The sequence below is a fragment of the Mobula birostris genome, chromosome 6 (genome assembly GCF_030028105.1).
Source record: "Mobula birostris isolate sMobBir1 chromosome 6, sMobBir1.hap1, whole genome shotgun sequence".
In the NCBI taxonomy this organism is placed as follows: domain Eukaryota; kingdom Metazoa; phylum Chordata; class Chondrichthyes; order Myliobatiformes; family Myliobatidae; genus Mobula; species Mobula birostris.
Genome location: NC_092375.1, coordinates 72429797 through 72452234, shown reverse-complemented (window position 1 = coordinate 72452234; position 22438 = coordinate 72429797). Strand labels below are relative to the sequence as shown.

The following is a 22438-nucleotide window of genomic DNA, read 5'->3' as shown; positions in this document are numbered from 1 at the left end:
ATTTGTTGTTTCCCTAGTATCCTCTAGTAAGACCATAAGACATATAACAAAGAGCAAGTTGTAATCTCCTCCCTACAATAGTTATTTGTGATTATGTAGAAGAGTTGGGAGAGAACATTCGAGCTATAAAGAGGATTAAACAAGAGTATATTCAGCAGTTTCTGAGTCCAAATTCCATGTCAGCTGTTCAGGTGATGTACAAAAGCCTCTCCTCCAGATAACTGTCTACAACCAGAGTAATGGCCATTATAGTCCAATGCTGTTGGAGTTGTAATGGCCATTAGACTTGGTCATAGGAAAGACATTTTCACACAGCATATTCCTACATGTGACTGGGACTGAATCATCAGACTTACTTTTGGTTGGAGAACAAGTATTGGCACCACAATGGGGGCAATTCTCCTATTTCCCCTGGAAATATCATGGGTTCCTTTTAACCACCTAAGACTGGGGCATCTGCAATACAAAATGCCTTATGCGCAGAAACATAATACAAGGTGGAGTGCTGCACGCGATAGGAAACAGTGGGAGTAATGTATTTACAAATAACTATTGTAGGGAGCAGATTACAACCTGCTCTTTATTATATGTCTTATGGTCTTATTAGAGGGCACTAGGGCAACAACAAAGTTCATGTCATCAATTAGGAAATCACCAGTGGAGTTCCTCAATATTGTGCCCTGGTCCTTGCCATCTTCGGCTGCTTTATCAGCGGCCTTCCTTCCGTCGCCAATTTAGAAGTGGGGACATTCACTGGTATGCAGTTTCGTTTGAAACACCAGAGAAAAAATAATCTGTTATTGCCAGTAAAACAGATGGCCCAATGTGTCAAATAACATCCATGACACTTCAATTTCAAGTAATAGCTATCCCTACTGAGCGAGATTCAAAACATATGCCCTAGGCATTGCTCTTGGCAAGTTCCTCACCATCAACATCATAAGGGTCAACATTGATTGGAAGGTGAACTGAAATCTGCCACATAGACACAGTGACTACTCAAGCAGGTTGGGTATCACCTACCGGTCCCCAAGCTTTTCCAGCTCCTGTAATGTACAAGTACTTACAGATGTAAATAGTGTGGCTCCAACAACATTCATGATACTCAACACCTTCCATGACAAGGTAACCAGTTCGATTGGTAAACCATTCACAACATGTATTTTCATTCCCATCAGCTCACCTTGACTGCAGACTGTAAGACTACTAACTTATTTAAGCTACCCTATATTCGGACAGAATCTCATAAGCCCATGATCTCATCCACTGAGAGAAAAAAGAGCACATGGGAACACCAACACCAGCAGTTTCCCCTTTAAATCAGACACGGCATGGACTTTGAAATATTATTGCATGTTTATTCATCATCCCTGGAACTAAATACTGAAAATGCTCACCCAACCATGCAGTGGTTGCATATCACAACAATGACAGCTCACCTTCTCAAGGATAGTTGGGGACAGACAATGAATGCTGCCCAGATCACGTAAGTAATCAGAAGGCAAGTGAGTGTTGATTTCAGGAGAGTTGACTGTTCAGGTGGACTGAGAAAGAAGCTCTCGTGGCAGTATTTCAAAAAGGGGTAGGGAAGTTCTTCCAGGATGTTGCCCACTATTTATAAGACCATAAGAAATAGCGACAGTGCGTGGCACAGTAGTGTAGTGGTTACTGAAACTTTTTACAGTGTTAGCAATCACCAATCAGGGTTCAATTCCTATCACTGTCTGTAAGGAGTTCGTTCATTCTCCCCCTGACCACTTGGGTTTCCCCCAGGTGCTCTGATTTCCTCCCACATTCCAAAGATGTACGGTAAGAGTTAGGGTTAATGAGTTGTGGGCATGCTAAGTGGTACTGGAAGCATGGCGACACTTGTGGGCTGCCCCCAGCACAATCCTCGGACTGTGTTGGTCGTTGATGCAAACCATGCATTTTACTGTGTGATCTGATGTACATGTTACAAATAAAGCTAATCTTTGTTCCTCCTTTGATAATATATTTGCTGATCTGACCTTCTTTAACCCATGCTATAGATGGGTTTCATCTACCTTGGGAATGTTAAATTGAGATGCTGCTCTTGCATCATTCACACTCTGACCCATGAGATATGGGTCAATGCTCTTGTAGCTGTGGTGAAGATTAGAAAGAACAATGGTTAGAGTTATACTATCCAAAACCAGAGGGAACAGGAGAAACAAGAATGAGAGATAGGTAATGGTGCATGGCTCCCACTGACTAGGGACCTGTGGGAAGTTCACAATCTTTATAGAAGCTGATCAATAGCAATTTTTTTAAATAGAAGTTCCGGTGTACACTATATTTTTCAACGTGTATAAGTGATGTTCCAGGCACCACAGTTCACTGCTTTCAGTTTGATGACAATTATTTACAGATGTTGATCCAGTTCATTACCTAAAGCCAGCATGCACAGCCATGCCCATCACACATGACAAAATGTGATAAATCAAGGCAAAGCAGCACCTGCATTCGGGCGAAACCTGATAGGAAGTTCCTGCTTTAATTTTCCAATGCGTGCAACTTCAACAGGAAATGGGCTCAAAGCACTTCAAACTGGACACAATCAGAACTAGTCAGTTGTTGCATGATGTGTTATCTGAATAGCAAATGGCCTTGTGTACTGCATTTCTGTGGTTCAACATCGCAAATGGGGATAAGTTCATCACGGTCCCCAAACCCCCTGAGTAGTGAGTCCTTGTATTGGTACTTGAAGTAGACTGTTTCTCTAGTTAATCTGCCTAGCAGAGATTATGAATTGGGTTATGTTTCATCATCATCATAACTTCAGAAAGTGAACATTCAGGTCATTGTAGCATTGTTTTAAACACTGTTGTCTATTTGAGCTGGTTTATGTCATTTTTAAGAGCCCTGGATACTGCTTTTAATTCTCTGATGTACAGCAAGTCATCACTATAAAATGTAAAAACTACACACACAAAACACTGGAGGAACTCAGCAGGCCAGGCAGGACCAAAACATCAACTGTACTTTTTTTTCTCATAGATGCTGCCTGGCCTGCTGAGTTCCTCCAGCATTTTGTGTGTGTTGCTTGGATTTCCAGCATCTGCAGATTTTCTCTTGTTTGTGACAATAAAATGTAAATTTGTTCTAAAAGAACCCTGAATTCACACAAAAATGAAAAAAAATGTTTGATAAACAAGCCAAGTAACTATTTCTAAAAATATAATGTTTCATCAGAATAATTCCCTATAAGTAACTGCTCTATCATCCTCTGTAAAAATAATTTCTTTAAAATGTTTTGTAAGCTATAAATATTTAAATATTAATTTATTAATTCAGGTTTTTCCATGCAATATGTTTATTTTCTTTGTGTTTATTCTTTAAAACATTGCTTGTTAACCACCCCAGGAATAATGGAATTTTCATCATCATCATCATCATCAGGTGCCATGCCCAGTTTGAGCTTTGACTGCCATGGCCCACACACTCCAGTATAGGGTGAGGTGTATCAATTCATTGGTATTCATTTCCAATTCTCTGGCTGCTGTCTCCATCATCATTTGTCTTTGTCTTCTTCTTGCTTTCTTCCTTTCAATCTTTCCCATAATTACCGTGCATTCTAACTCCTCTTTCCTAATCACATGTCCAATGAAGTTATGTTGCCTTTTCATGATCTCATACATTATTTCTCCTTTTGTGTTTGCTCTGTTCATGACATCCTCGTTAGATGTTTGTTTTGTCCATGATATTCTTTGCATCCTCCTCAAAAACCACATCTCTGCTGCTACAATTCGTTTCCTCATGTTACTAGATATTGTCCAACATTCTGAGCCATATAACATATAAATGGAATTCTAACTGCTGAAAAACCGACCTTTTCTCTGGTAAAACGTTAGTTATAATGCAGGGTGAATTTACTGTGTCAATTTCTCACTAAAGCTCTTCCACGAGTTTCTTTGAATATCTTTCATTTATATCAAGGCCTAGTTAACAACTGCCTTTCAGAAATTCGGAATTTTCTGATTCATTGAGCCATTTTGCTATGTCCCAATTGAGCCTAAATATTTTATATCTAATGGTACAGTTCCTTAAGGTTGCTTTAGCCAGGAGTGGTAATGGGGATATGCTCCCAATGGTGTGATCTCACATGTCCTCTGACAACCAAATCCAATTCCTGGCCTTCATTTATGGCTTAGTTACAAAGCCCAGCAAAGCCCTTTCTACTGACAGGAGAAGGGGCAAAGGCGGGTTACTGGTGCCTTAAAACCAATCACTTTGGCTTTGAGCAGTTGGGCTTGTCAGCCGTGGTTGAAAGCTCATGTAGGAAAAGGAAAACTCTGATCTCCTTATGTCTGTACCTACTCGTGGAGGAGGCTTCGAGAGTAAACCCTGAGGAAAAATCCAGAGCTCAAGTCCCTAAGGCAGCCCTAAGTTGAATTTGATGCTGACAGGCAACTCATGCAGTGCCACTCTTGCCAAACTGTATTGGTCTCGGCTGTTCCTTGGATTCATCAGCTGCATGGAGGAGGCAACAGCTCGCTCTCCATATCCTGCTGCCCAGGCTTGCGTATCGCAGAGACAGCTGGGAGGCAGACAGTTGACCCTGACCAACGGAGGGCCTCACAGTGCCATAGCTTGCTTGGGCCCTACTTTTATTGCCTTATATTGCACATTCTGTCTTTGATTTTGTTGGTCACTAAACAGCCTGTTTTGTTAATTGTAAGGACATAGTGCATGCAGAAACTGTTATGTGTATTGTACCTAAATAAGTTTCATCAGCATACAAGCAATGTAAATACAGATATTCTACTTTAATTAAAATGCGAACATTTAAGATCCCAGACACATACACTCTCGTGCTGAATTGAAATGTTAGGTAGTTTCATTGGCCCGGAATTTGCGGCTCCCTCGAGGTCAACATACTGGATGTATGTGACTCTAGCTCTTGTGAAGAGGAGTTGTATCATACATAGACCTTCTATGTTAAACATCATCATGTGTGGTGTGTTACAACAAGCATCACCCCAATAAACAGCTGTAAACCCCTTGGTTTGATCAGCTGCCCAAACAATAACAGACTTAAGCAAGTGGTAATAATCTAAATGAATGGACAGCCTCAGTATGTTCAATCAAGTGCTGCATGATTTCACAGCTGCCAGTGGCACACTCCAGCGTTAGAGTTTCATGGTGAACTTCCTAGACAACAGCGAGCCGAGCCACCCTGGGGGTAGCCAGGGGGGGGCTACATACAGGCTGTTGCCATATTTACTTTTGCTGATGACACCACTGTCTTTGGCTGAACCAAAGGAGGTGATGAATCAGCATATAGGAGGGAGATTGAAAATCTGGCTGAGTGGTTCCGGTGACCGTCATCATCCAGAATGGCAGCTTAAATCAATAGCTCCTCCAGAAAAACGCATATATTGCCCTCTTAATCCATCAAATATAAGATCTTTCGAAGATATCTGAATTGATAAGGGGGGCAAGAATGGGGAAAAAGAATGGAGATGAAAAAAGCATCACTGCGGAGCCTATGGATGAGAGAGGTGCAATGCGCGGCTCTCCTACCTGAACGCATGCTAGCAGGGCTGACGATGGGCCTCATTCAGGCGAAGCAGCAAATATGATAAAAGTTCTGGAAGAGATACGGGGATTTCAAAAAGGTATTAAACAGCAACTCAATTATATCAAGTTAGAGCTCGCCAATGTCAATCAAAAAATAGCGGTGGCAGAGACTCGAATTGAGAAGGTGGAAGATCGCGTGCAAAACGTGGAATGGATACTAAGGAAGACAATAAAAATATTAAATCAACAAGAAAGTAAACAGATTGACCAGGAGGGAAGATCACGATGAAAAAATATCAGGAATATACAATGTTCCCGAAGGAGCGGAGGGTTTGTTTATGATGGAGTTTGTAGGAAAGCTGCTGCGGGACGCGCTAGAGATTCCCTCCACTATGGAGCTTGAAATTGAGAGGGCGCATCATGCGCTCGTCCCGAGGCCTACTGGAGACAGAGAAGATAAGCCACGCTCAATAGTAATTAGATTCCTCCGATACAATACCAAGGTGGAGATTCTATGAAGCGCCTGGGGTAAGAAGATGGTGTTTTTGGACGGAATATTAATATATTTCGATCAAGATTACCCCCCCGGTGGTCCTGCAGAAACGTAAAAAATACTCTGCAGTAAAGCGAATATTACATCAAGGAAAGATTAGATTCCAAACTCCGTACCCTGCTAAACTGCGGGTGTTTTATGAAGATGGTACGCAACTGTATCAGACAGTGGAAGAGCCGACTACAGACATGAGGAGCAGAGGGCTGCCCGTCAGCGTGATCAAACCGAGGGAAAGCCTGGCTGAGCAGTTATCCCGATCTGCTTGGGAAATAGTAAGAGAACCGAGAAAGCAGGGGACGGGAGGAGGGCGAGAGAATATCAGGAAGAGACTGTGAGTTTTCCGAAGACAGTCCTCACCCCCTCCAGAAGAGCCAGAAGGTTTGGCTAACTTTAAAAGTGTTGATAAGATAAACGGAAGCAAAAGTAGATGGTGCTATACCTATTTCAAGAAATACTTATTATAACGTGGATTTTATATTACTCAATTTGTTTTATTCATTTATTCACTCTTTTTTCCCCACCTAAATGAGAATATATATATGGGAGGAATACACAGAGAAATCTTTTCTGTGTAATGGACATAGACTTCTTCACTTACTATTACAGGTACTATAATGGGGGCCCCCAACTCATGGGGGGAGGGGTTAACCCCTATGGCTAGTTGTTTCCTCTAGCTCAACCCAGGGTCATCTGCTAGAGACCTCAGCCTTGGAATCACACCTTGGTTGCCTTTTTTTATTATTTGCATTTCTTGGTTCTTATTTGTTCAGGGAGTAGATCAATTAACTTTTATTCTGCTAATTTCAATGATATATTGACAGATAAATACACATGGCTAAAGATAAAGTAAAATTCATTTCTTTTAATGTCAATGGGCTGTTAAATCCAATCAAATGCAGTAAAATTCTATTCAAAATGAGAAAAGAACAAGCCCATTTAGTATATTTACAGGAAACTCACTTAAGTGATAATGAGCATGGAAAGCTAAAGAGAATGGGCTTCACTAGTTTGTTTTTCTCCTCACATAAATCAGAACATAGGAGAGGAGTTGCTATTCTCATCTCAAGCAAGCTAAATTTTGAAAAAGTATTTGAAATGGGAGATAAGGAGGGCAGACATATTCTGGTAAGGGGGACTATAGATGGAAATTCAGTTACGCTATTGAATATATATGCACCTCCAGGAAGTGATATTAGTTTCTTTCAGAAAATTACTAATATTATGGTAACAGAAACAGAAGGTCTCCTGATATGTGGGGGAGACTTAAATTTATAATTACGACCAAAGTTAGACTCTTCCAATAGAAAAATCTATGAAACAAAATCCTTACATAAGAGAGTTAATACACTTTTTGAGAATGTTGGTTTAATTGATATATGGAGGGACCTTGTCCCCGACAGAAGGGATTACACTTATTATTCTGCCCCCATTCTGTATATGCAAGAATAGACAATTTCATAACATTTGGAAAAGACAAAGACAAAATAAACACCTGTGGAATTGGGACAATAGATGTAAGTGACCATGCACCTATATATTTATCTGTTGATTTTGACCTACAACCAAAGAATACTATTTGGAAACTAAATTCAAGTCTACTCAATGATCCCTACTTTAAGGAACAAGTTAAAAAAGAAATTGGCCTTTACTTAGAATTCAATGATAATGGAGAGGTTGCACCTCCCATTCTATGGGATACTCTGAAGGCTGTCTTAGGAGGGAAAATTATGGCGATATCTTCATATAAGAAAAAAATAAAGAATAAAACATTACAGGAATTACAAAATAGGCTGAAGGAACTAGAAAAAAACACAAATTGAATTTGAAACAGCATACATTAGAGGAAATTTAAAAAATTAGGAATGAAATTAATAGCTTGGCTACGCAAGAAATCAGGAAAAATTTGATGTTCTGAAACAGAGACATTATGAAAGTGGATCTAAGTCTATGAAAATACTGGCGTGGGAACTGAAGAAAAAGATAGCATATGACTCGGATTTTACTCCGAATAAGCTGGATGCTGGATTTAAGGACTGGACAGCTAAAGGAATAACAGTTCTTTGCAATATAATGAAAGAAGGAACACTGTTCAGTTTTGAAATGCTTAAAGAAACACTTATTAGAAAAACTAAACTTTTATTGGTATCTATAGATGTGACAGTATGCTAATAGGAGGGTTAAAAATGTAACCAAGGCAAGTACATGTTGGATAGAGCTATTTAGAAAAGCATATAATTCAAATAATGGTAGTAGAATCATTTCAAGCGTGTGTAAGGGTTTGTCAAATCTTAAAGCACATTTGACTTCATACATTAAAGCAAAATGGGAGAAGGAAGGAGGGATAATTATAGCTGAGGAAGAATGGACAATAATATGGAGGTATCAATGGAAGTGTACCAGTTCACAGAAATGGAGGGAGTTTGGATGGAAAAACTTGATAAGATATTTTATTCCACCCTCTCAGAAATTGCTTTATGATAGGAACCTCCCTGTTTGCTGAAGAAATTGTGAAAATTAAATGGCAAACCATTAGCATATTTTCTGGGATTGCCCTGTTATCAAAGACTATTGGAGTGGGATACACAATGCCCTACAAGATATTTTTAAATGTGAAATACCCTTAGAAAGTAAGACCATATATTTTGGGTATATACCTCAAGAATGGTTGAAAGATAAATATTTAATGAATATACTGCTGGTGGCTGGTAAAAAGACTCTTACCAGGAAATGGTTATCACAGGAGAGCCCAACTTTAAATGCATGGATGGAAATTACAATGGACATTTACAAAATGGAGAAGGTAACAGCATCTGTTAATCATAAGTTGGAACAATTTGATTCATACTGGGAAAAATAGTTCAACTACATAACACCTCATAGGCCTGATTTTATTCTCACAAACCAATGAATATGTTGTAAAAAAAAGATCACTCCCTACTTGTACATAGTTTTCTCCTTTTGCTTGTTCTTTCTTTCCTCTCCTTTCTATAGTGTATAACTCAGATAAATATTATGTGGAGATTTGTGGCAAATATAATTATATGATATATATGTACAATATCTGAAATACTTCTTATGGAAATGTTTGTTTGATGAGGAACTTCAATAAAAAATAAATTACAAAAAAAAGAAAATCTGGCTGAGTGATGGAACGGCAACAACCTGTCAATGTCAACAGGACTGAGGAGCTGGTTGTTGATTTCAGGAGGAGTAAACTGGAGGTCGATGAGCCGGTTCTCAATGGGTGATCAGAGGTGGAGAGGTTTAGCAACTTAAATTCCTCGGTGTTATCATTTCAGAGGATCTGTCCTGGGCCCAGAATGTAAATGCAATTATGAAGAAAGCACCAGAGCGGCTCTACTTCCTTAGAAGATTCGGCATGACTTCCATTGTATCTTGGTTAATGGACAACCTGACTGGCAGACCACAGTTTGTGCGGCTTCAGAGCTGTGTGTTAGACATGGGTATAATCAGCACTGGGACTCCAAAGGCAACCTTCCTGCTTACCCTGTATACCTCGGACTTTAGATAAAACAGTAAGTCAGGTCCTCTGCAGAAATTCTCTGATGACCCAGCAATAGTTGGGTTTATAAAGGGAGGACGAGAGGATGAATACAGGGTCCTGGTGGAGAATGTGGTCAAATGGTGCAAGCTGAATCATCTGCAGCTCAATGTCAGTAAGACAAAGGAGATGGTGATGGACTTTAGGAAGACTAAGCCTGCATTGCTCCCTGTTACTACTGATGGTGAGGATGTGGATGTTGTGAGGATGTAAAAGTACCTGGGGGTGCACCTGGATGACAGACTTGAGTGGAGCACCAATACGTGTCCAAGAAAAGCCAGAGTTGCCTCTACCTCCTGAGGATACTGAGATCCTTTGAAGTATGTAGTCCTCTCCTTCACATCTCCTACCAGTCTGTTGTCATCAGTATAGTCTTCTGTACAGTGGTGTGTTGGGGCAATGACATCAACACAGGTGATGCCAACAGGCTCGATAAACTGATTAGACAGGTTGGCTCTGGTATAGGAGTCAAACTGAACACGCTGAAGGCTGTGGCAGAATGAAGGACCCTATGGAAAATACTAGCAATTTCAGACAATGTTTCTCACCCTCTGCATGCCACCTTGGCTGAACAAAGGAGTACTTTTAGAAACAGATAACTGTGCTGCTCCAAAGGGCGCTATATAAGGTCATTCTCACCCTTGTCCATTAGGCTCTGTAATTAATCAATCTATAGCTGGAGAAGTGATGACCCTCCAGCTAAGACTGTTTGAGGTAACTTATTTTTTTATTCTTTCTTACTTTTCTTCCTATATTTGTATATCTGTGCACTTATAATGCTACTGTGACACTGTAATTTCCTTTGGGATCAATAAAGTATCTATCTATCTATTTAAAACTTTGGAAAACTTCTATAGATGTGTGTTGCAGAGTGTATTAATTAGCTGCATCACAGCCCGGTATGGAAACACCAATGCCTTTGAATGGAAAATCCTACAAAGAATAGTGGATCTGGCCCAGTTTATCATGGGTAAAGCACATCATCAGGGACCCCCACCACCCAGGACATGCTCTCTTCTCACTGCTGCCATCAGGAAGAAGTTAAAAGAGCCTCAGAACTCACACCACCAGGTTCAGGAACAATTATTACCTCTCAACCATCAGGCTCTTAAACCTTCACTCACCCCAACGCTGTTCCTATAAATTATGGACTCACTTTCAAAAATTCTTCATCTCGTGTTCTCGATTTTTATTGCTCGTTTATTATTATTATTTGTGTATTTGTTTTCTTTTTGTACTTGTGGTTTATTGTCATTTGCACATTGGTTGTTTGTCCACCATGTTGTGTATAGGTTTTCATTGATTCTGTTGTGTTTCTTTATATTTACTGTGAATGCCCACATGAAAATCAATCTCAGGTTTATATCTAGTAACATTTATGTACTTTGTTAGTGCGTACTGTTTATTGACTCTCTGCGTAGTTACATTACTTGTGTTTCCGAGGAGAAGGGATGTTGATCTTGAGGGGAGGAGCTTCTTTATCCTTTCGCATTTTTAAAATTAGAAGTCAGAAGAGATGGGGCTGAGGAGGATGGTGAGAACAAGAATTAAGCGTGGCCTGTGGTATAATTGGTGGAAATGATACGTCGCCTCCTTGTTCAACCCCAACCACAAGCACTGTTTATGTGGAGATTTCTCTTTCTCCCTGTGACCACAGGGGTTTTCCATTTTATGATAAATCGGTAAATTGTTTTATGATTGTCACGTACCAGGGTACAGTGAAAAAATTTGCATGCCATCCATACAGTTCATTTCATCATGTGAGTATATTAGACCATAAGACATAGGAGCAGAATGAGGTCATTCAGCCCATTGAGTCTGTTCTGCCATTCCATCACGGCTGATCCCGGATCCCACTCAACCCCATATACCTGCCTTGTTGCCATATCCTTTGATGACCAGACTGATCAGTAAACTATCGACTTCCACTTTAAATATACACACGGACTTGGCCTCCATCACAGTCTGTGGCAGAGCATTCCATAGATTCACTCCCTTGGGCTAAAATAATTCTTCCTTACTTCTGTTCTAAAAGGTCGCCTTTCAATTTTAAGGCTGTGCGCTCTAGTTCTGGATACCCCATCACAGGAAACATCCTCTTCACATCCACCCTATGTAGTCCTTTCAATATTTGGTAGGTTTCAGTGAGATCCCCCCCCCCACATTCTTCTAAATTCTAATGAGTACAGGCCCAAAGCTGGCAAACACTCCTCAGATGTTAACCCCTTCATTCCCGGAATCATCCTCATGAACCTCGTCTGGACTCTCTCCAATGACAACACATCCTTTCTGAGATATGGGGCTCAACACTGTTAACAGTACTCCAAGTGAAGACTGACTAGTGTCTAATAATGTGTCAGCATTATCTCCTTGCTTTTATATTCTATTCCCCTTGAAATAAATGCCAACATTGCATTTGCTGCCTCTATCACAGACTCAACCTGTAAATTAACCTTCTGGGAGTCTTACACGAGAACTCTGCACCTCTGATGTTTGAACCTTCTCCCCATATTGATAACAGTCCGCACTATTGTTTCTTTTACCAAAATGCATTGTCGTACATTTCCCAACCCTGTATTCCATCTGCCACTTTTTTGCCCATTCTCCAAATTTGTTTAAGTCCTGCAATCGCATTGCTTCCTCAGCACTACCTAATCCTCCACCTATCTTGATATCGTGTCATCCGCAAACTTTACCACAAAGCAATCAATTTCATTGTCCAAATTATTGACAAACAATGTGAAAAGTAGCAGTTCCAATACTGACGCGAAGAACACCACAAGTCACTGGCAGCCAACCAGAAAAGACCCCTTTTACTCCTGCCTGCCAGCCGTTCCTCTACCAACGCCAGTATCTTTCATGTAATGCCATAGGATTTTATCTTGTTAAGCAGCCTCGTGTGACACCTTATCAAATGCCTACTGAAAATCCAGGTAAATGACATCCACTGCCTCTTGTTTGTCCACCCTGCTTGTTACTTCCTCGAAGAACTCTAACAGATTTGTCAGGCAAGATTTCCCTTTACAGAAACCATGCTGACCTTGAATTATTTTATCGTTAGTCACCAAGTGCCCTGAAACCTCATCCTTAATAATAGACTCCAATACTTTCCCAAGCACTGAGGTTAAGCTGACTGATCTATAATTTCCTTTGCTTTGCCTTCCTCCCTTCTTAAAGAGTGGAATGACATTTGCGATCTACCAGTCCTCCAGGACCATGCCAGAATCAAGTGATTCTTGAAAGATCATGACCAATGCATCCGTTATCTCTTCAGCAACCTCTCTCGGGACTCTGGGATGTAGTCCATCTGGTCCAGGTGACTTATCCAACTTAAGACCTTTGAGCTTGCCTACCACTTTTTTCTTTGTAATAGCAATGGCACTCACTTTTGCTCCCTGACACACACAGACCTCTGGCTATTAACATAGAACAAGGGATAAGCAACAGCACCATGCAGAACATAGTGTCACCTTTTCAAAGAAACCACAGCGCAGGCAGACAATAAGGCGCAAGGCTATAATGACTGTCAGGTCCAGAATCCTTCTTATTCCATAAGTAGTCTATTCAAGAGTCTTATAACAGCAAGCTAGAAGCTCTCCTTCAGCCTGATGGTACATGCTTTCATGCTTTTGTATCTTCTGCTGAGGAAAGGGGGAAGAAGAGAGAATGTCTGGGGTGGATGCGGTCTTTATGTTGGCTGCTTTACTGAGGAGGTACAAAGTGTAAATGTGGGGTAGAAGCTGGATTTCATAATGTGCTAAGCTGTGTCCACATCCCTCTGCCATTTCTTGCAGTCTTGGGCAATCCAGTTGCCATACCAAGTCGCGATGCATCCTGAAGTATGCTCCATTTTCCTCCAGTGTTCCAAAGATGTGCCGGTTGGGAGAAAAATTGAATGCTAGAAATTGGTCTGAGTGTGCAGCTGAGTTGTAAAATCTGGGGCTGATGGGAATGTGAGGAGAAGAGGGGCTAATGTGAGAACTCCTGTGAACTGATAAAGATTCAATGGGCTGAAATGTCCTCTGTTATAAAGGAATATGGAAATATAAAAGTCTGAAGGTACCATCTTCTTTTTTCCTCTTTGCTGGAAAATGTTGTGTTAATGTCGAACACTGTTTCCTCCATGTGGATAAGTGTACAAAGATTGAACTTGCCCCCTGCTCCTTTTGCCTCCTGTCATGGATCAGCTGAAAGGAGGAAATGCCTCACCATATGCTGAACAGCTTGTTTGGGGGATACAACAAAATAGTTGACCAAGTGAGCAAAATGTAGCTGTGGTGTAATTCATGCACCTACTTGAAGAGCTAGTGGAGCATATGAATATTGATATGAACCCTGATTAATAAAGGTTCCTAGCAAGTGAGTAGCAGAATGTTATTAACATTTGTTCTTCCAATTAATTGATAATAAATCTCCTAATGAACTAACTGGGAGAAAGAGGGTTGAAATGTAAAATGAAATAGACAATAATCCAGAAATATCAAAACATAAAATAATATTTTTAATTATCCTCACACCCTGGATTTATTTTAGGTATTTGGGTAGATGGTTGAGCAACATATATTGCAAAATGTATGGATTTACAAATGATATCATCAGAGATTAGTGTAACACAACAAATTGCCTTCTGTAGAGGGTGTAGAGATAAACCCAGCAGGCAGAGACAAGTTGTTGCTCAGTGGTGAGTAAAATTCAAGAGTTAATGGAAGAATTGGCAGTCATGAGGACCTATATGGATTGAGCAAATGTAAATTGTGTCTAACTAAATATTCAGTGAGCAATAGTTTTATGGTCAAAAAATGCATTGTTAATGAGAGAGGTCAGAGGAGAATGGTCAGATTGGTTCAAGCTGACAGGAAGGCAAAGTAAACTCAAACAACCAGGTGTTAGAACAGTGATGCGCAAAAGAGCGTCTTTGAACACACAGTATGTCAAATCTTGAAGCGGATAGGCTACAGAAGCAGAAGACCATGAAATACATTCAGTGGCCGCTTTATTAGGTACAGGAGGTACCTTATAAAGTAGCCACTAAGTGTATAGACGGGTGGAAAAATCTGAGGAATATGAAGTATAACGTTTGGTAGAAAGGATGAAAAAAGGCAATGTAAACTAGATGGCAAAATTCGAAAAAGAGTTCAATGGAGAATTAAAGGATATAGGTACAAAGTTTGTAGAAAGTGGTTAAAGGTATAAACCTGAGAATCTGAAGATGCTGGGAATCCAGAGAAACACACAGAACATGCTGGAGGAACTCAGCAGGTCAGGCAGCATCCATGAAAATAAATAATCTCGACATTTTGGGCCAAGGCTTTTCAACAGAATTGGAAAGAAAGTGGGAAGATGCCTGAATAAAAAGGGTGGGAGGAGGGGATGGAAGGACAAGCTAGAAGGTGATAGATGAAGCCAGGTGAGTGAGAAAGATAAAGGGCAGCGGAAGAAGGAATCTGATAGGAGAGGAGAGTGGATTATGGGAGAAACGGAAGAAGGAGAGGCACTAGGGGGAAGTGATTGGGCAGCTGAGGAGAAGAGGTAAGAGGCCAAGTGGGAAATAGAAGAGGGAAGGGGGAGGGGAACAGGAAAACAAGAGAAGAAAGTATACCTGATGTTCATGCCATCAGGTTGGAGGCTACTTGGATGGAAGTGTAAAAGTGTATAGAATATATTGCATCTGCAAGGAAGACCTGATGAACTGTTACAAAACACTAGTTCTGTCATAATTCGTACCATTAGAAAGTTTGCAGACACAAAAAATAGCAGAATTGGGGATAGTGAGGAAGTTTGACAATGAATACAGCAGGATATGTATCAGTTGGGTCTTGGGGGTACAAGCTCATACATTCCTGAAAGTGGCAACAGATTTGGATAGGGTGTGAAAGAATGCATGCAGTATACTTCCCTTCATCAGTTGGTGCTCTGTGTGTGAAAGTTGCTGCTCAATAATGCTTTGTTTTACTGCACTTGGAGCACCATGTAGTTCTGAAAGGATTTGCATGCATTGAAGAGGGTGCAGAAGATGTTTACCTGGATGTTGCCTGGAGAGTACTAGATATATGGAAGAAGCTGGACAAACTCTTATTGTTTTCTCTGGAGTGTTGTCGGGTGAGGGGCGACCAGATAGAGATATATAAAGTTAGGAGAGACGTCGATAGGGTGGATATCCTAGGCTGGAAATGTCAAATGCTAAAGGGCATAGTTTTAAGGTGAGAAGGAGAAAGTTTAAAAGTGATGTCTGAGGTTACGCTGAGTGGTAAGTGTCTGGAATGTACTGCCAGTGGATGTGGTAGAAACACATAGATAGCAATGTTTAATCATCATTTAGACAGGGATGAACGGGTGAAGCATGGGAGGATATCAACCCTGTGCAGATGGGACTTATTTAAATTAAATCATTGCTGGAGCAGACATCATGGGTCAAAGGACCTGTCTTTGTTCTATGATCTATCTATGTACCATGAACAGTTCTATGTATGACAGATTAGGAATGATGTAAAGTATAAAGGAAAGGTGCAGAAGAGATTTAGCAGAGTGATTGTGAGTTCGAGGGCCTACAGTTACACGGAGAGACTGGAGAATTAGAATTGCTTTCCTTGGAACAGAGGAAGCTCTGAGGAGACCTGGTAAGGTCATGAATTCAGTGAGATCATCAAGGTAGATTGAGTTCATATTGGTGGAAGAATCAAGAACCAGAGGACATAAAATAAAAGTGATTGGCAAAAGCACAACAAGTCATAAAGTCCAACAGTCTGGAAGCAGGTACCTTGGCCCACCGAGTCCGTGCTGACCCTCCATCACCCATCCATATCAACCCCACTCTATTCTCCTCGCATTCCTATCAGCAACCTTCAGATTCTATCTGTGCAGTTACTGTATCTACAAGCTATGAGCAATTTGTGATGGCTAATTAACCAAACACTCTGAGTGTCTGTTGGGAAGAAACTGCATCATCTGGGAGGATGATCAGGTCACATCAGAATGTGTAAACTCCACGCAAGATGGAGGTCAGGATTTCTGGAACTATAAGACAGCAACTCTATTAGTTGCAGCACTGTGCAGCAACAAAAGGAGATGTGTGTGTGTTTTACCTAGCATGTAGAGCCTGGAATGCATTGCCAGCATGGAGAGAGATTTATCTGTGGCTTACAAAGTGTGCTAGGTTAAGTATTTGAAGAGAAAGAATTTGTAGCTTATGGTGTGAGAATGCATGGAATCGGACTAGCTGGATTGCTGGTATAGAGTTAGTGGGCTGAATGGCCTTCCTCTGTGATTATAGCCTTGAAATCATTCTTGGTGTGACATTCAAACGTCAAGATTTACATGTTTGACAGCCAAGCTACAAAAGTCCCCTCCCCTAACAAAGTCAGCATTGAATACTGACTAGAAATTGGACCATAATTTTTTGGCTTTGTTATGCATTAATTGCAAATGAAAAGTCACTTTTTGCATGTTTTGAACTATTTATACCCAAATCCTGCTGAAGCCCCAGCCTGAAATGTTGGATTGGGCAGCTCCAGATATGAATCATCCTCATGCAGGTGACAGTTCCCCGTCATTGAATTTGCAGCTGTTGATGTCATCCACATACGTGGTGTTATCTACCTCCATTCCAACAGAAATCAGATTGAAGTGCCGTAGCCCATAAACTCTTCTTTCCACTCACAGTGAGACCAGAAGCAAATTACAGAGCAAATTTTGTGCACGCTAAAGGATCCCCATCGAGACTTTAATAAGCATTGACTCTGTGTTATTTGTTACTCTTTACATCACAGGCAGCACTGACTCATGTTGCAGTAAATATCTTTGAATTGTGCACCTCAGTGTGTTACCAATGCAGACATCCCACCCTGCAAAAACTCATTTCAGGGAGGTAGCACCATCAATTTGCGGAAGACTTCCAGGAGAGGTGGGATGTCTGCAATAGAGTAGCTCCTTAGCAGCTGGCCAGCTAGTTTAAATAACGTTAGCTATGCTAATAAACGAATGACACCTGTTAAACTCACCTCAACACGTCTTTTACAGTCTTAACCCACCATGGGCAATAGAAAAGTCACTGTTGCAAAGACTGCAGCGAGCAACACTGTCATTATTTTGACCTCTAATAGGCAGGGGTACACTTTAGTGTAGTCTGGGGTGAAGTACGTTTTATATTTTTTTGGAACTCTCTGCCATGGCGCACTCTCGCTTGTGCTCTCTCTCTCTCGTGGTCGCTCGCGTGCTCTCAAGCGCTCTCGCTTTCTCGCCCGCTCTCTCTTGCTTTCTCGCTCGCTCGCTTTCTCTCTCTCTCTTGCTCTCTCTCGCTCTCTCTCTCTCTCTCTCTCTCGCTCGCGCACTTGCCTTTGCTCTCGCTCGTGTGCGCTGTCTCTCATAGTCTCTCTCTCTCTCTCGTGGTCGCTCTCGCACTCTCTTTTGCTTTTCTCTCGCTCACTCTCAAAAAAATTGATTTCTGTGATATTGTATATAATTTGCGGGCTTCAGGGAGCCACTATTAATATGCGGGAGACTCCCGGAAGTTCCGGGAGAGGTGGGGTGTCTGCCAATGCTCATGGTGGTTTGGGAACTAACCAAGCCACAAGGACATCTTCATTATGTGTGGTAGGGGTGCGTCTGGAGGAAACCAATTTCATATTTCTTGCCCTTCTAGAAGACCATAAGATATAGGAGCAGAATTAGGCCATTTGGCCCATTGAGTCTGCTCTGCCATTTCATCATGGTTGATCCATTTTTCCTCTCAGCCCCAGTCTCCTACCTCCCCCCCCCCCATCCCTTCATGCCCTGACCAATTAAGAATCTGTCAACCTCTGCTTTAAATTTACATAAAGACTTGGTCTCCATAACTCTCTGTGGCAACGAATTCCACAGATTCACCACACTTTGGCTAAAGAAATCCCTCCTCATCTCCATTTAAAAGGCCATTTCTCTATTTTGAGGCTGTACACTCTATTCTTAGACACTCCCAGCATCGGAAACATCCTTTCCACATCCACCTCTATCAAGGCCTTTCACCATTCGATGGGTTTCAATTAGGTCACCCCTCATTCTTCTGAATTCCAGTGAATTCGGGCTTAGGGCCATCAAACGCTCTTCAAATGACAAGCCGTTCCCTCACCTCCACCTATATTATTCCCCACTTCCTTTGATTTCCCTCATCTTGGCAGCCAGTTCTGATAAATTATCTATTTTGTTTCTGGACTCTATTGATTGCACAAGCTTTCTGTAAGTTAATTATTAACATTTTTGGTAGTATTATTGAAAATATATTACTTCATATTTTGTGGGTGTTATCTTATTGCATTGCGCCAACAGCTTGTTATGCCTTCTACTGGGATATACTGGATATGTGCAATTGAAGCAAGGTGCAAAAAAAGTGAAATATATTAAAATGTCATCTTCAATAAAATGTCTATGCATCTACTTGCAAAAGAGGATGTAAGTGGGTTCTGCAGTAATGCAAAATAAGTCACAGTATTATGCCCTCACTGCCCAATCATTTTCATTGTGACTCGTGAGTTATTCAGTGCTTGGCGATTGTTGATGTACCTGTTCAAAATCATACGTACCAGCATGTGTTCTCTATTTAATTAACATTGACCAACAATAAAGACAAGGCAATGATCTTAATGGCATGGCTCTTGAGTTAATCTAAAAAAAATTGTAATTGTATGTTTTACTTTCGATGTTCTAGACAAGACTAGTCCTATGGATGAAGCAATCTTTTTGATTGGTATGGTTGCCTCATCAGGAATACTGTGCTGTGTCTCTCATGCTTCTGGTTTGGAAGTTCTCAAGAAATAGAAAATGAATATAATTTCTCAGCATTGACTTATTGGAAAATAATATTTTTTGTAATTCAAGTTGTTCGAGTCCATATAATGATAGATCAAATTTATTTTACAAATACAGGGAGATCTCTGATCATTATTTTACTGTTCCAGAATCTAACTAATTAGTTATTAAGTATTTCTTAACAATATATATAGTTACTTTTTTTCTTTTTTTCTTGGCAGGACTGTACTGTTTATGAAACTGAAAACAAGATTCTTCATGTGGTAAGTTTATTGAATTTTGGCTGGGTATTATTTGAAAAATATTGACAACTTGCATTTTATAGCCTTTTTAATCCATAACGTTTTTATAGTGTGTGGGAATACAACAGGAAGAAAAGACTTCCAAGGTAGAGGAGAGCGTTTGATGATGGACATTTTACTGGTTTGAAAACAGGGTTTTTCTGTAAGATTTTATGGGAGGACAGAGTTGTAATGGTTGAGAAAAAAACTTTCAAACAACTGGAATAGTGATGACTGAAAAATTGATTTAATAACTGGGAGGGAGTCAAGGAACTGATGGATTTTGCAGGGCATCTATAACTGTCAGAATTTGGTGTGTGAAGGAGAAATAAAGCTTTGGAAAGATTTGAAGAAGATAAAGATTTTTATTGGGTTATAGATGTGTTATGAGAATTACACCAACTCCATTTGGGGAAAAGCAATTAAGTGTTTTATGCATCAGAGGACATCGAGATTTTTTGAATAAATTGGATTTGGTGGAGGTAGCTGAAGTCAGAACTGAGAGGAAAGTATTGCTGTAATTGACTGTATGATACAATACGTATTGGATGCAGATGAGGTGATCAGCTGTCTGTCAGAGCAGGCCATCTTGTGCAACGTCTCTCAGTGTGCCCAACATCTGGAACATTCAAAAACTATTAAGAACAAAACCAGAAAATTGTATCATTTTTTTCACAAGTTTTTATTCCTCTGGGTAGTCTCCAGCATAATGACGTGAATGTGGAAGTTACCAGATTCGGGTAATTCAGTCTACCGGAAAAGGCTGTCTCTCTCCCTTGTTCACCTTTCCCTTCTCCCCCGTCTCCTGCCTAGGCTTGTCATCTTCTGCAAGCAGCTTCAATCTGCCTGTAGCCACATACCATTCACCTGGCTTACTTCTAATTTGGTTCACTTTTCCTATCCTCTTCCTCAGCTCTCTTCATCTGTCCCCGTCTCGATCCTTCCCCGCCCGTTCCCGTCTCGGTCTTTCCCCACCCGTCCCCATCTTGCCCCCTTCCCCGCCCGTCCCCATCTCGCCCCTTCCCCGCCTGTCCCTGTCTGGCCCCTTCCCCGCCCGTCCCCGTCTCGGTCCTTCCCCACCCGTCCCCATCTGTCACAATATTTTTATGTTTCCACCTTCTGCCTACCAGCCTTGGTCTCAGCCCACCCTCCCACTTCAATAACTTTGTCTGCATGTTCGGACCTGATGCAGGGTCTTGACCACGGCCATCACTTTACCTTCACGGATGCTATTCGACCTGCTGAGTTCATTCACTTTGTTAGTACTTTGATTGGGTCTGTATAAATATCATATCAACTTTTTAATGCCAATATTTTACCCTGATTGAGTCACATATTGAATCATTGATGTCTAGACATCAGCTGCAGTTGATCATGATTCTTCACTTCTGTGAGATCTTGATAGAAGAATTTTTCAAGACTGACAGTTTTTTGGATTTCATGGGATCAAAAGTTACAGGGATGGGGCAGAGAAATGAATTTGAGGCCAGTGATCATTACAGCTATAATCTTCCTGAATGATAGTGTGACAAGGGAGTATGATCTACTCCCCTCATTTCACACCCAGACGACATTTGTGGAATGGTAATAGTTTGGTGCAAGGATACTTATAAATTATTAACAATGATTTAGTCACCTATACACAGCTTGAGTATCTCCTTTTGAACTTAAAATAAAACATGGTACACTTAGTGGCCACTTTTCTAAGTACACCTCTACACCTGCTCATTAATGTAAATATCTGATCAGCCAATCATGTAGCAGCAACTCAATGCATAAAAGCATGCAGACATGGTCAGGAGGTTCAGTTGGTGTTCATACCAAGTATCAGATTTCCAAAAAATGTGATAATGTTGGCCATGTTAATTATAATAGTTAGTGCCAGGCAGAGTGGTACCTTAGAAACTGCTGATCTCCTAGCAATTTTATGCACAACAGAGGTTACAGAGAGTGGTGGAAAGAATGAAAATAAAATCCAGTGAGCAGCATTTCAGTGGTGAAAAAACACCTCGGTAATGATGGAGGTGAAGAAGAGAATGGTCAGACTAGTTCACACAGAGAGGAAGGCTGTAGTAGCTCAGATAACCACATGTTATAACAGTGGTGTGCAGAAGAGCATCTCTGAATGTACAACACATTGAATCTTGAAGTGGATGGGCTACGGCAGCAGAAGACCACGAACATACACTCAGTAGCCACTTCATTAGGTGCAGGAAGTACCTACTAAAGTTGCCAGTGAGTAGATGTTTACATTATGCACAACAAACGTTACGTTGTTTTCTGACAATTATGAAAATTCACAGAATAAAAATGGGGGAGGATTATTTGAACAGAGAATCTGCACTTGCTTTATTGGGTCTCTCTGTAATTAATTTTCATATTCTGCTAACAGATGTTTCACAGAAAACATTATCCCTACATTAATTCATTCACATGTTGCTCTATTAGTGGCTTCTTCTTCATCCCTATTGTGGGATCCTAACATGTGATCACAGTAGATTAAAAGCTATAAAAATTTAACGTGATTTCCTTGCGCTTAAATGTAGTCCTTCAGATATGAAAACAGGTATTGTGATCCTCTCCTTATCCTCTAGACTGCTGTTTAATGACCTGAGTATGCGTACAAGAGTGATCCGCTTCTTCATAAAGTCTTAATGCGTCTTTCTCTATTCTGAGTTTTCTGATATTTAAGACAGACATGATTTCAAGTAATCTTCTCAA

At 40.7% G+C, this 22438-nt stretch overlaps 1 protein-coding gene across 3 annotated transcripts in view; it reads left to right on the top strand.

Annotated features, from left to right (window-relative positions):
* cnksr2a (connector enhancer of kinase suppressor of Ras 2a) overlaps nucleotides 1–22438 on the top strand; it is a 562236-nt gene that overhangs the window by 194013 nt on the left and 345785 nt on the right. For all 3 annotated transcript variants that reach the window (XM_072260647.1, XM_072260646.1, XM_072260648.1), the window contains exon 5: nucleotides 19658–19699. In XM_072260647.1, the coding sequence (XP_072116748.1) occupies nucleotides 19658–19699 (42 nt within the window). The remainder of the gene's footprint in view (nucleotides 1–19657; nucleotides 19700–22438) is intronic.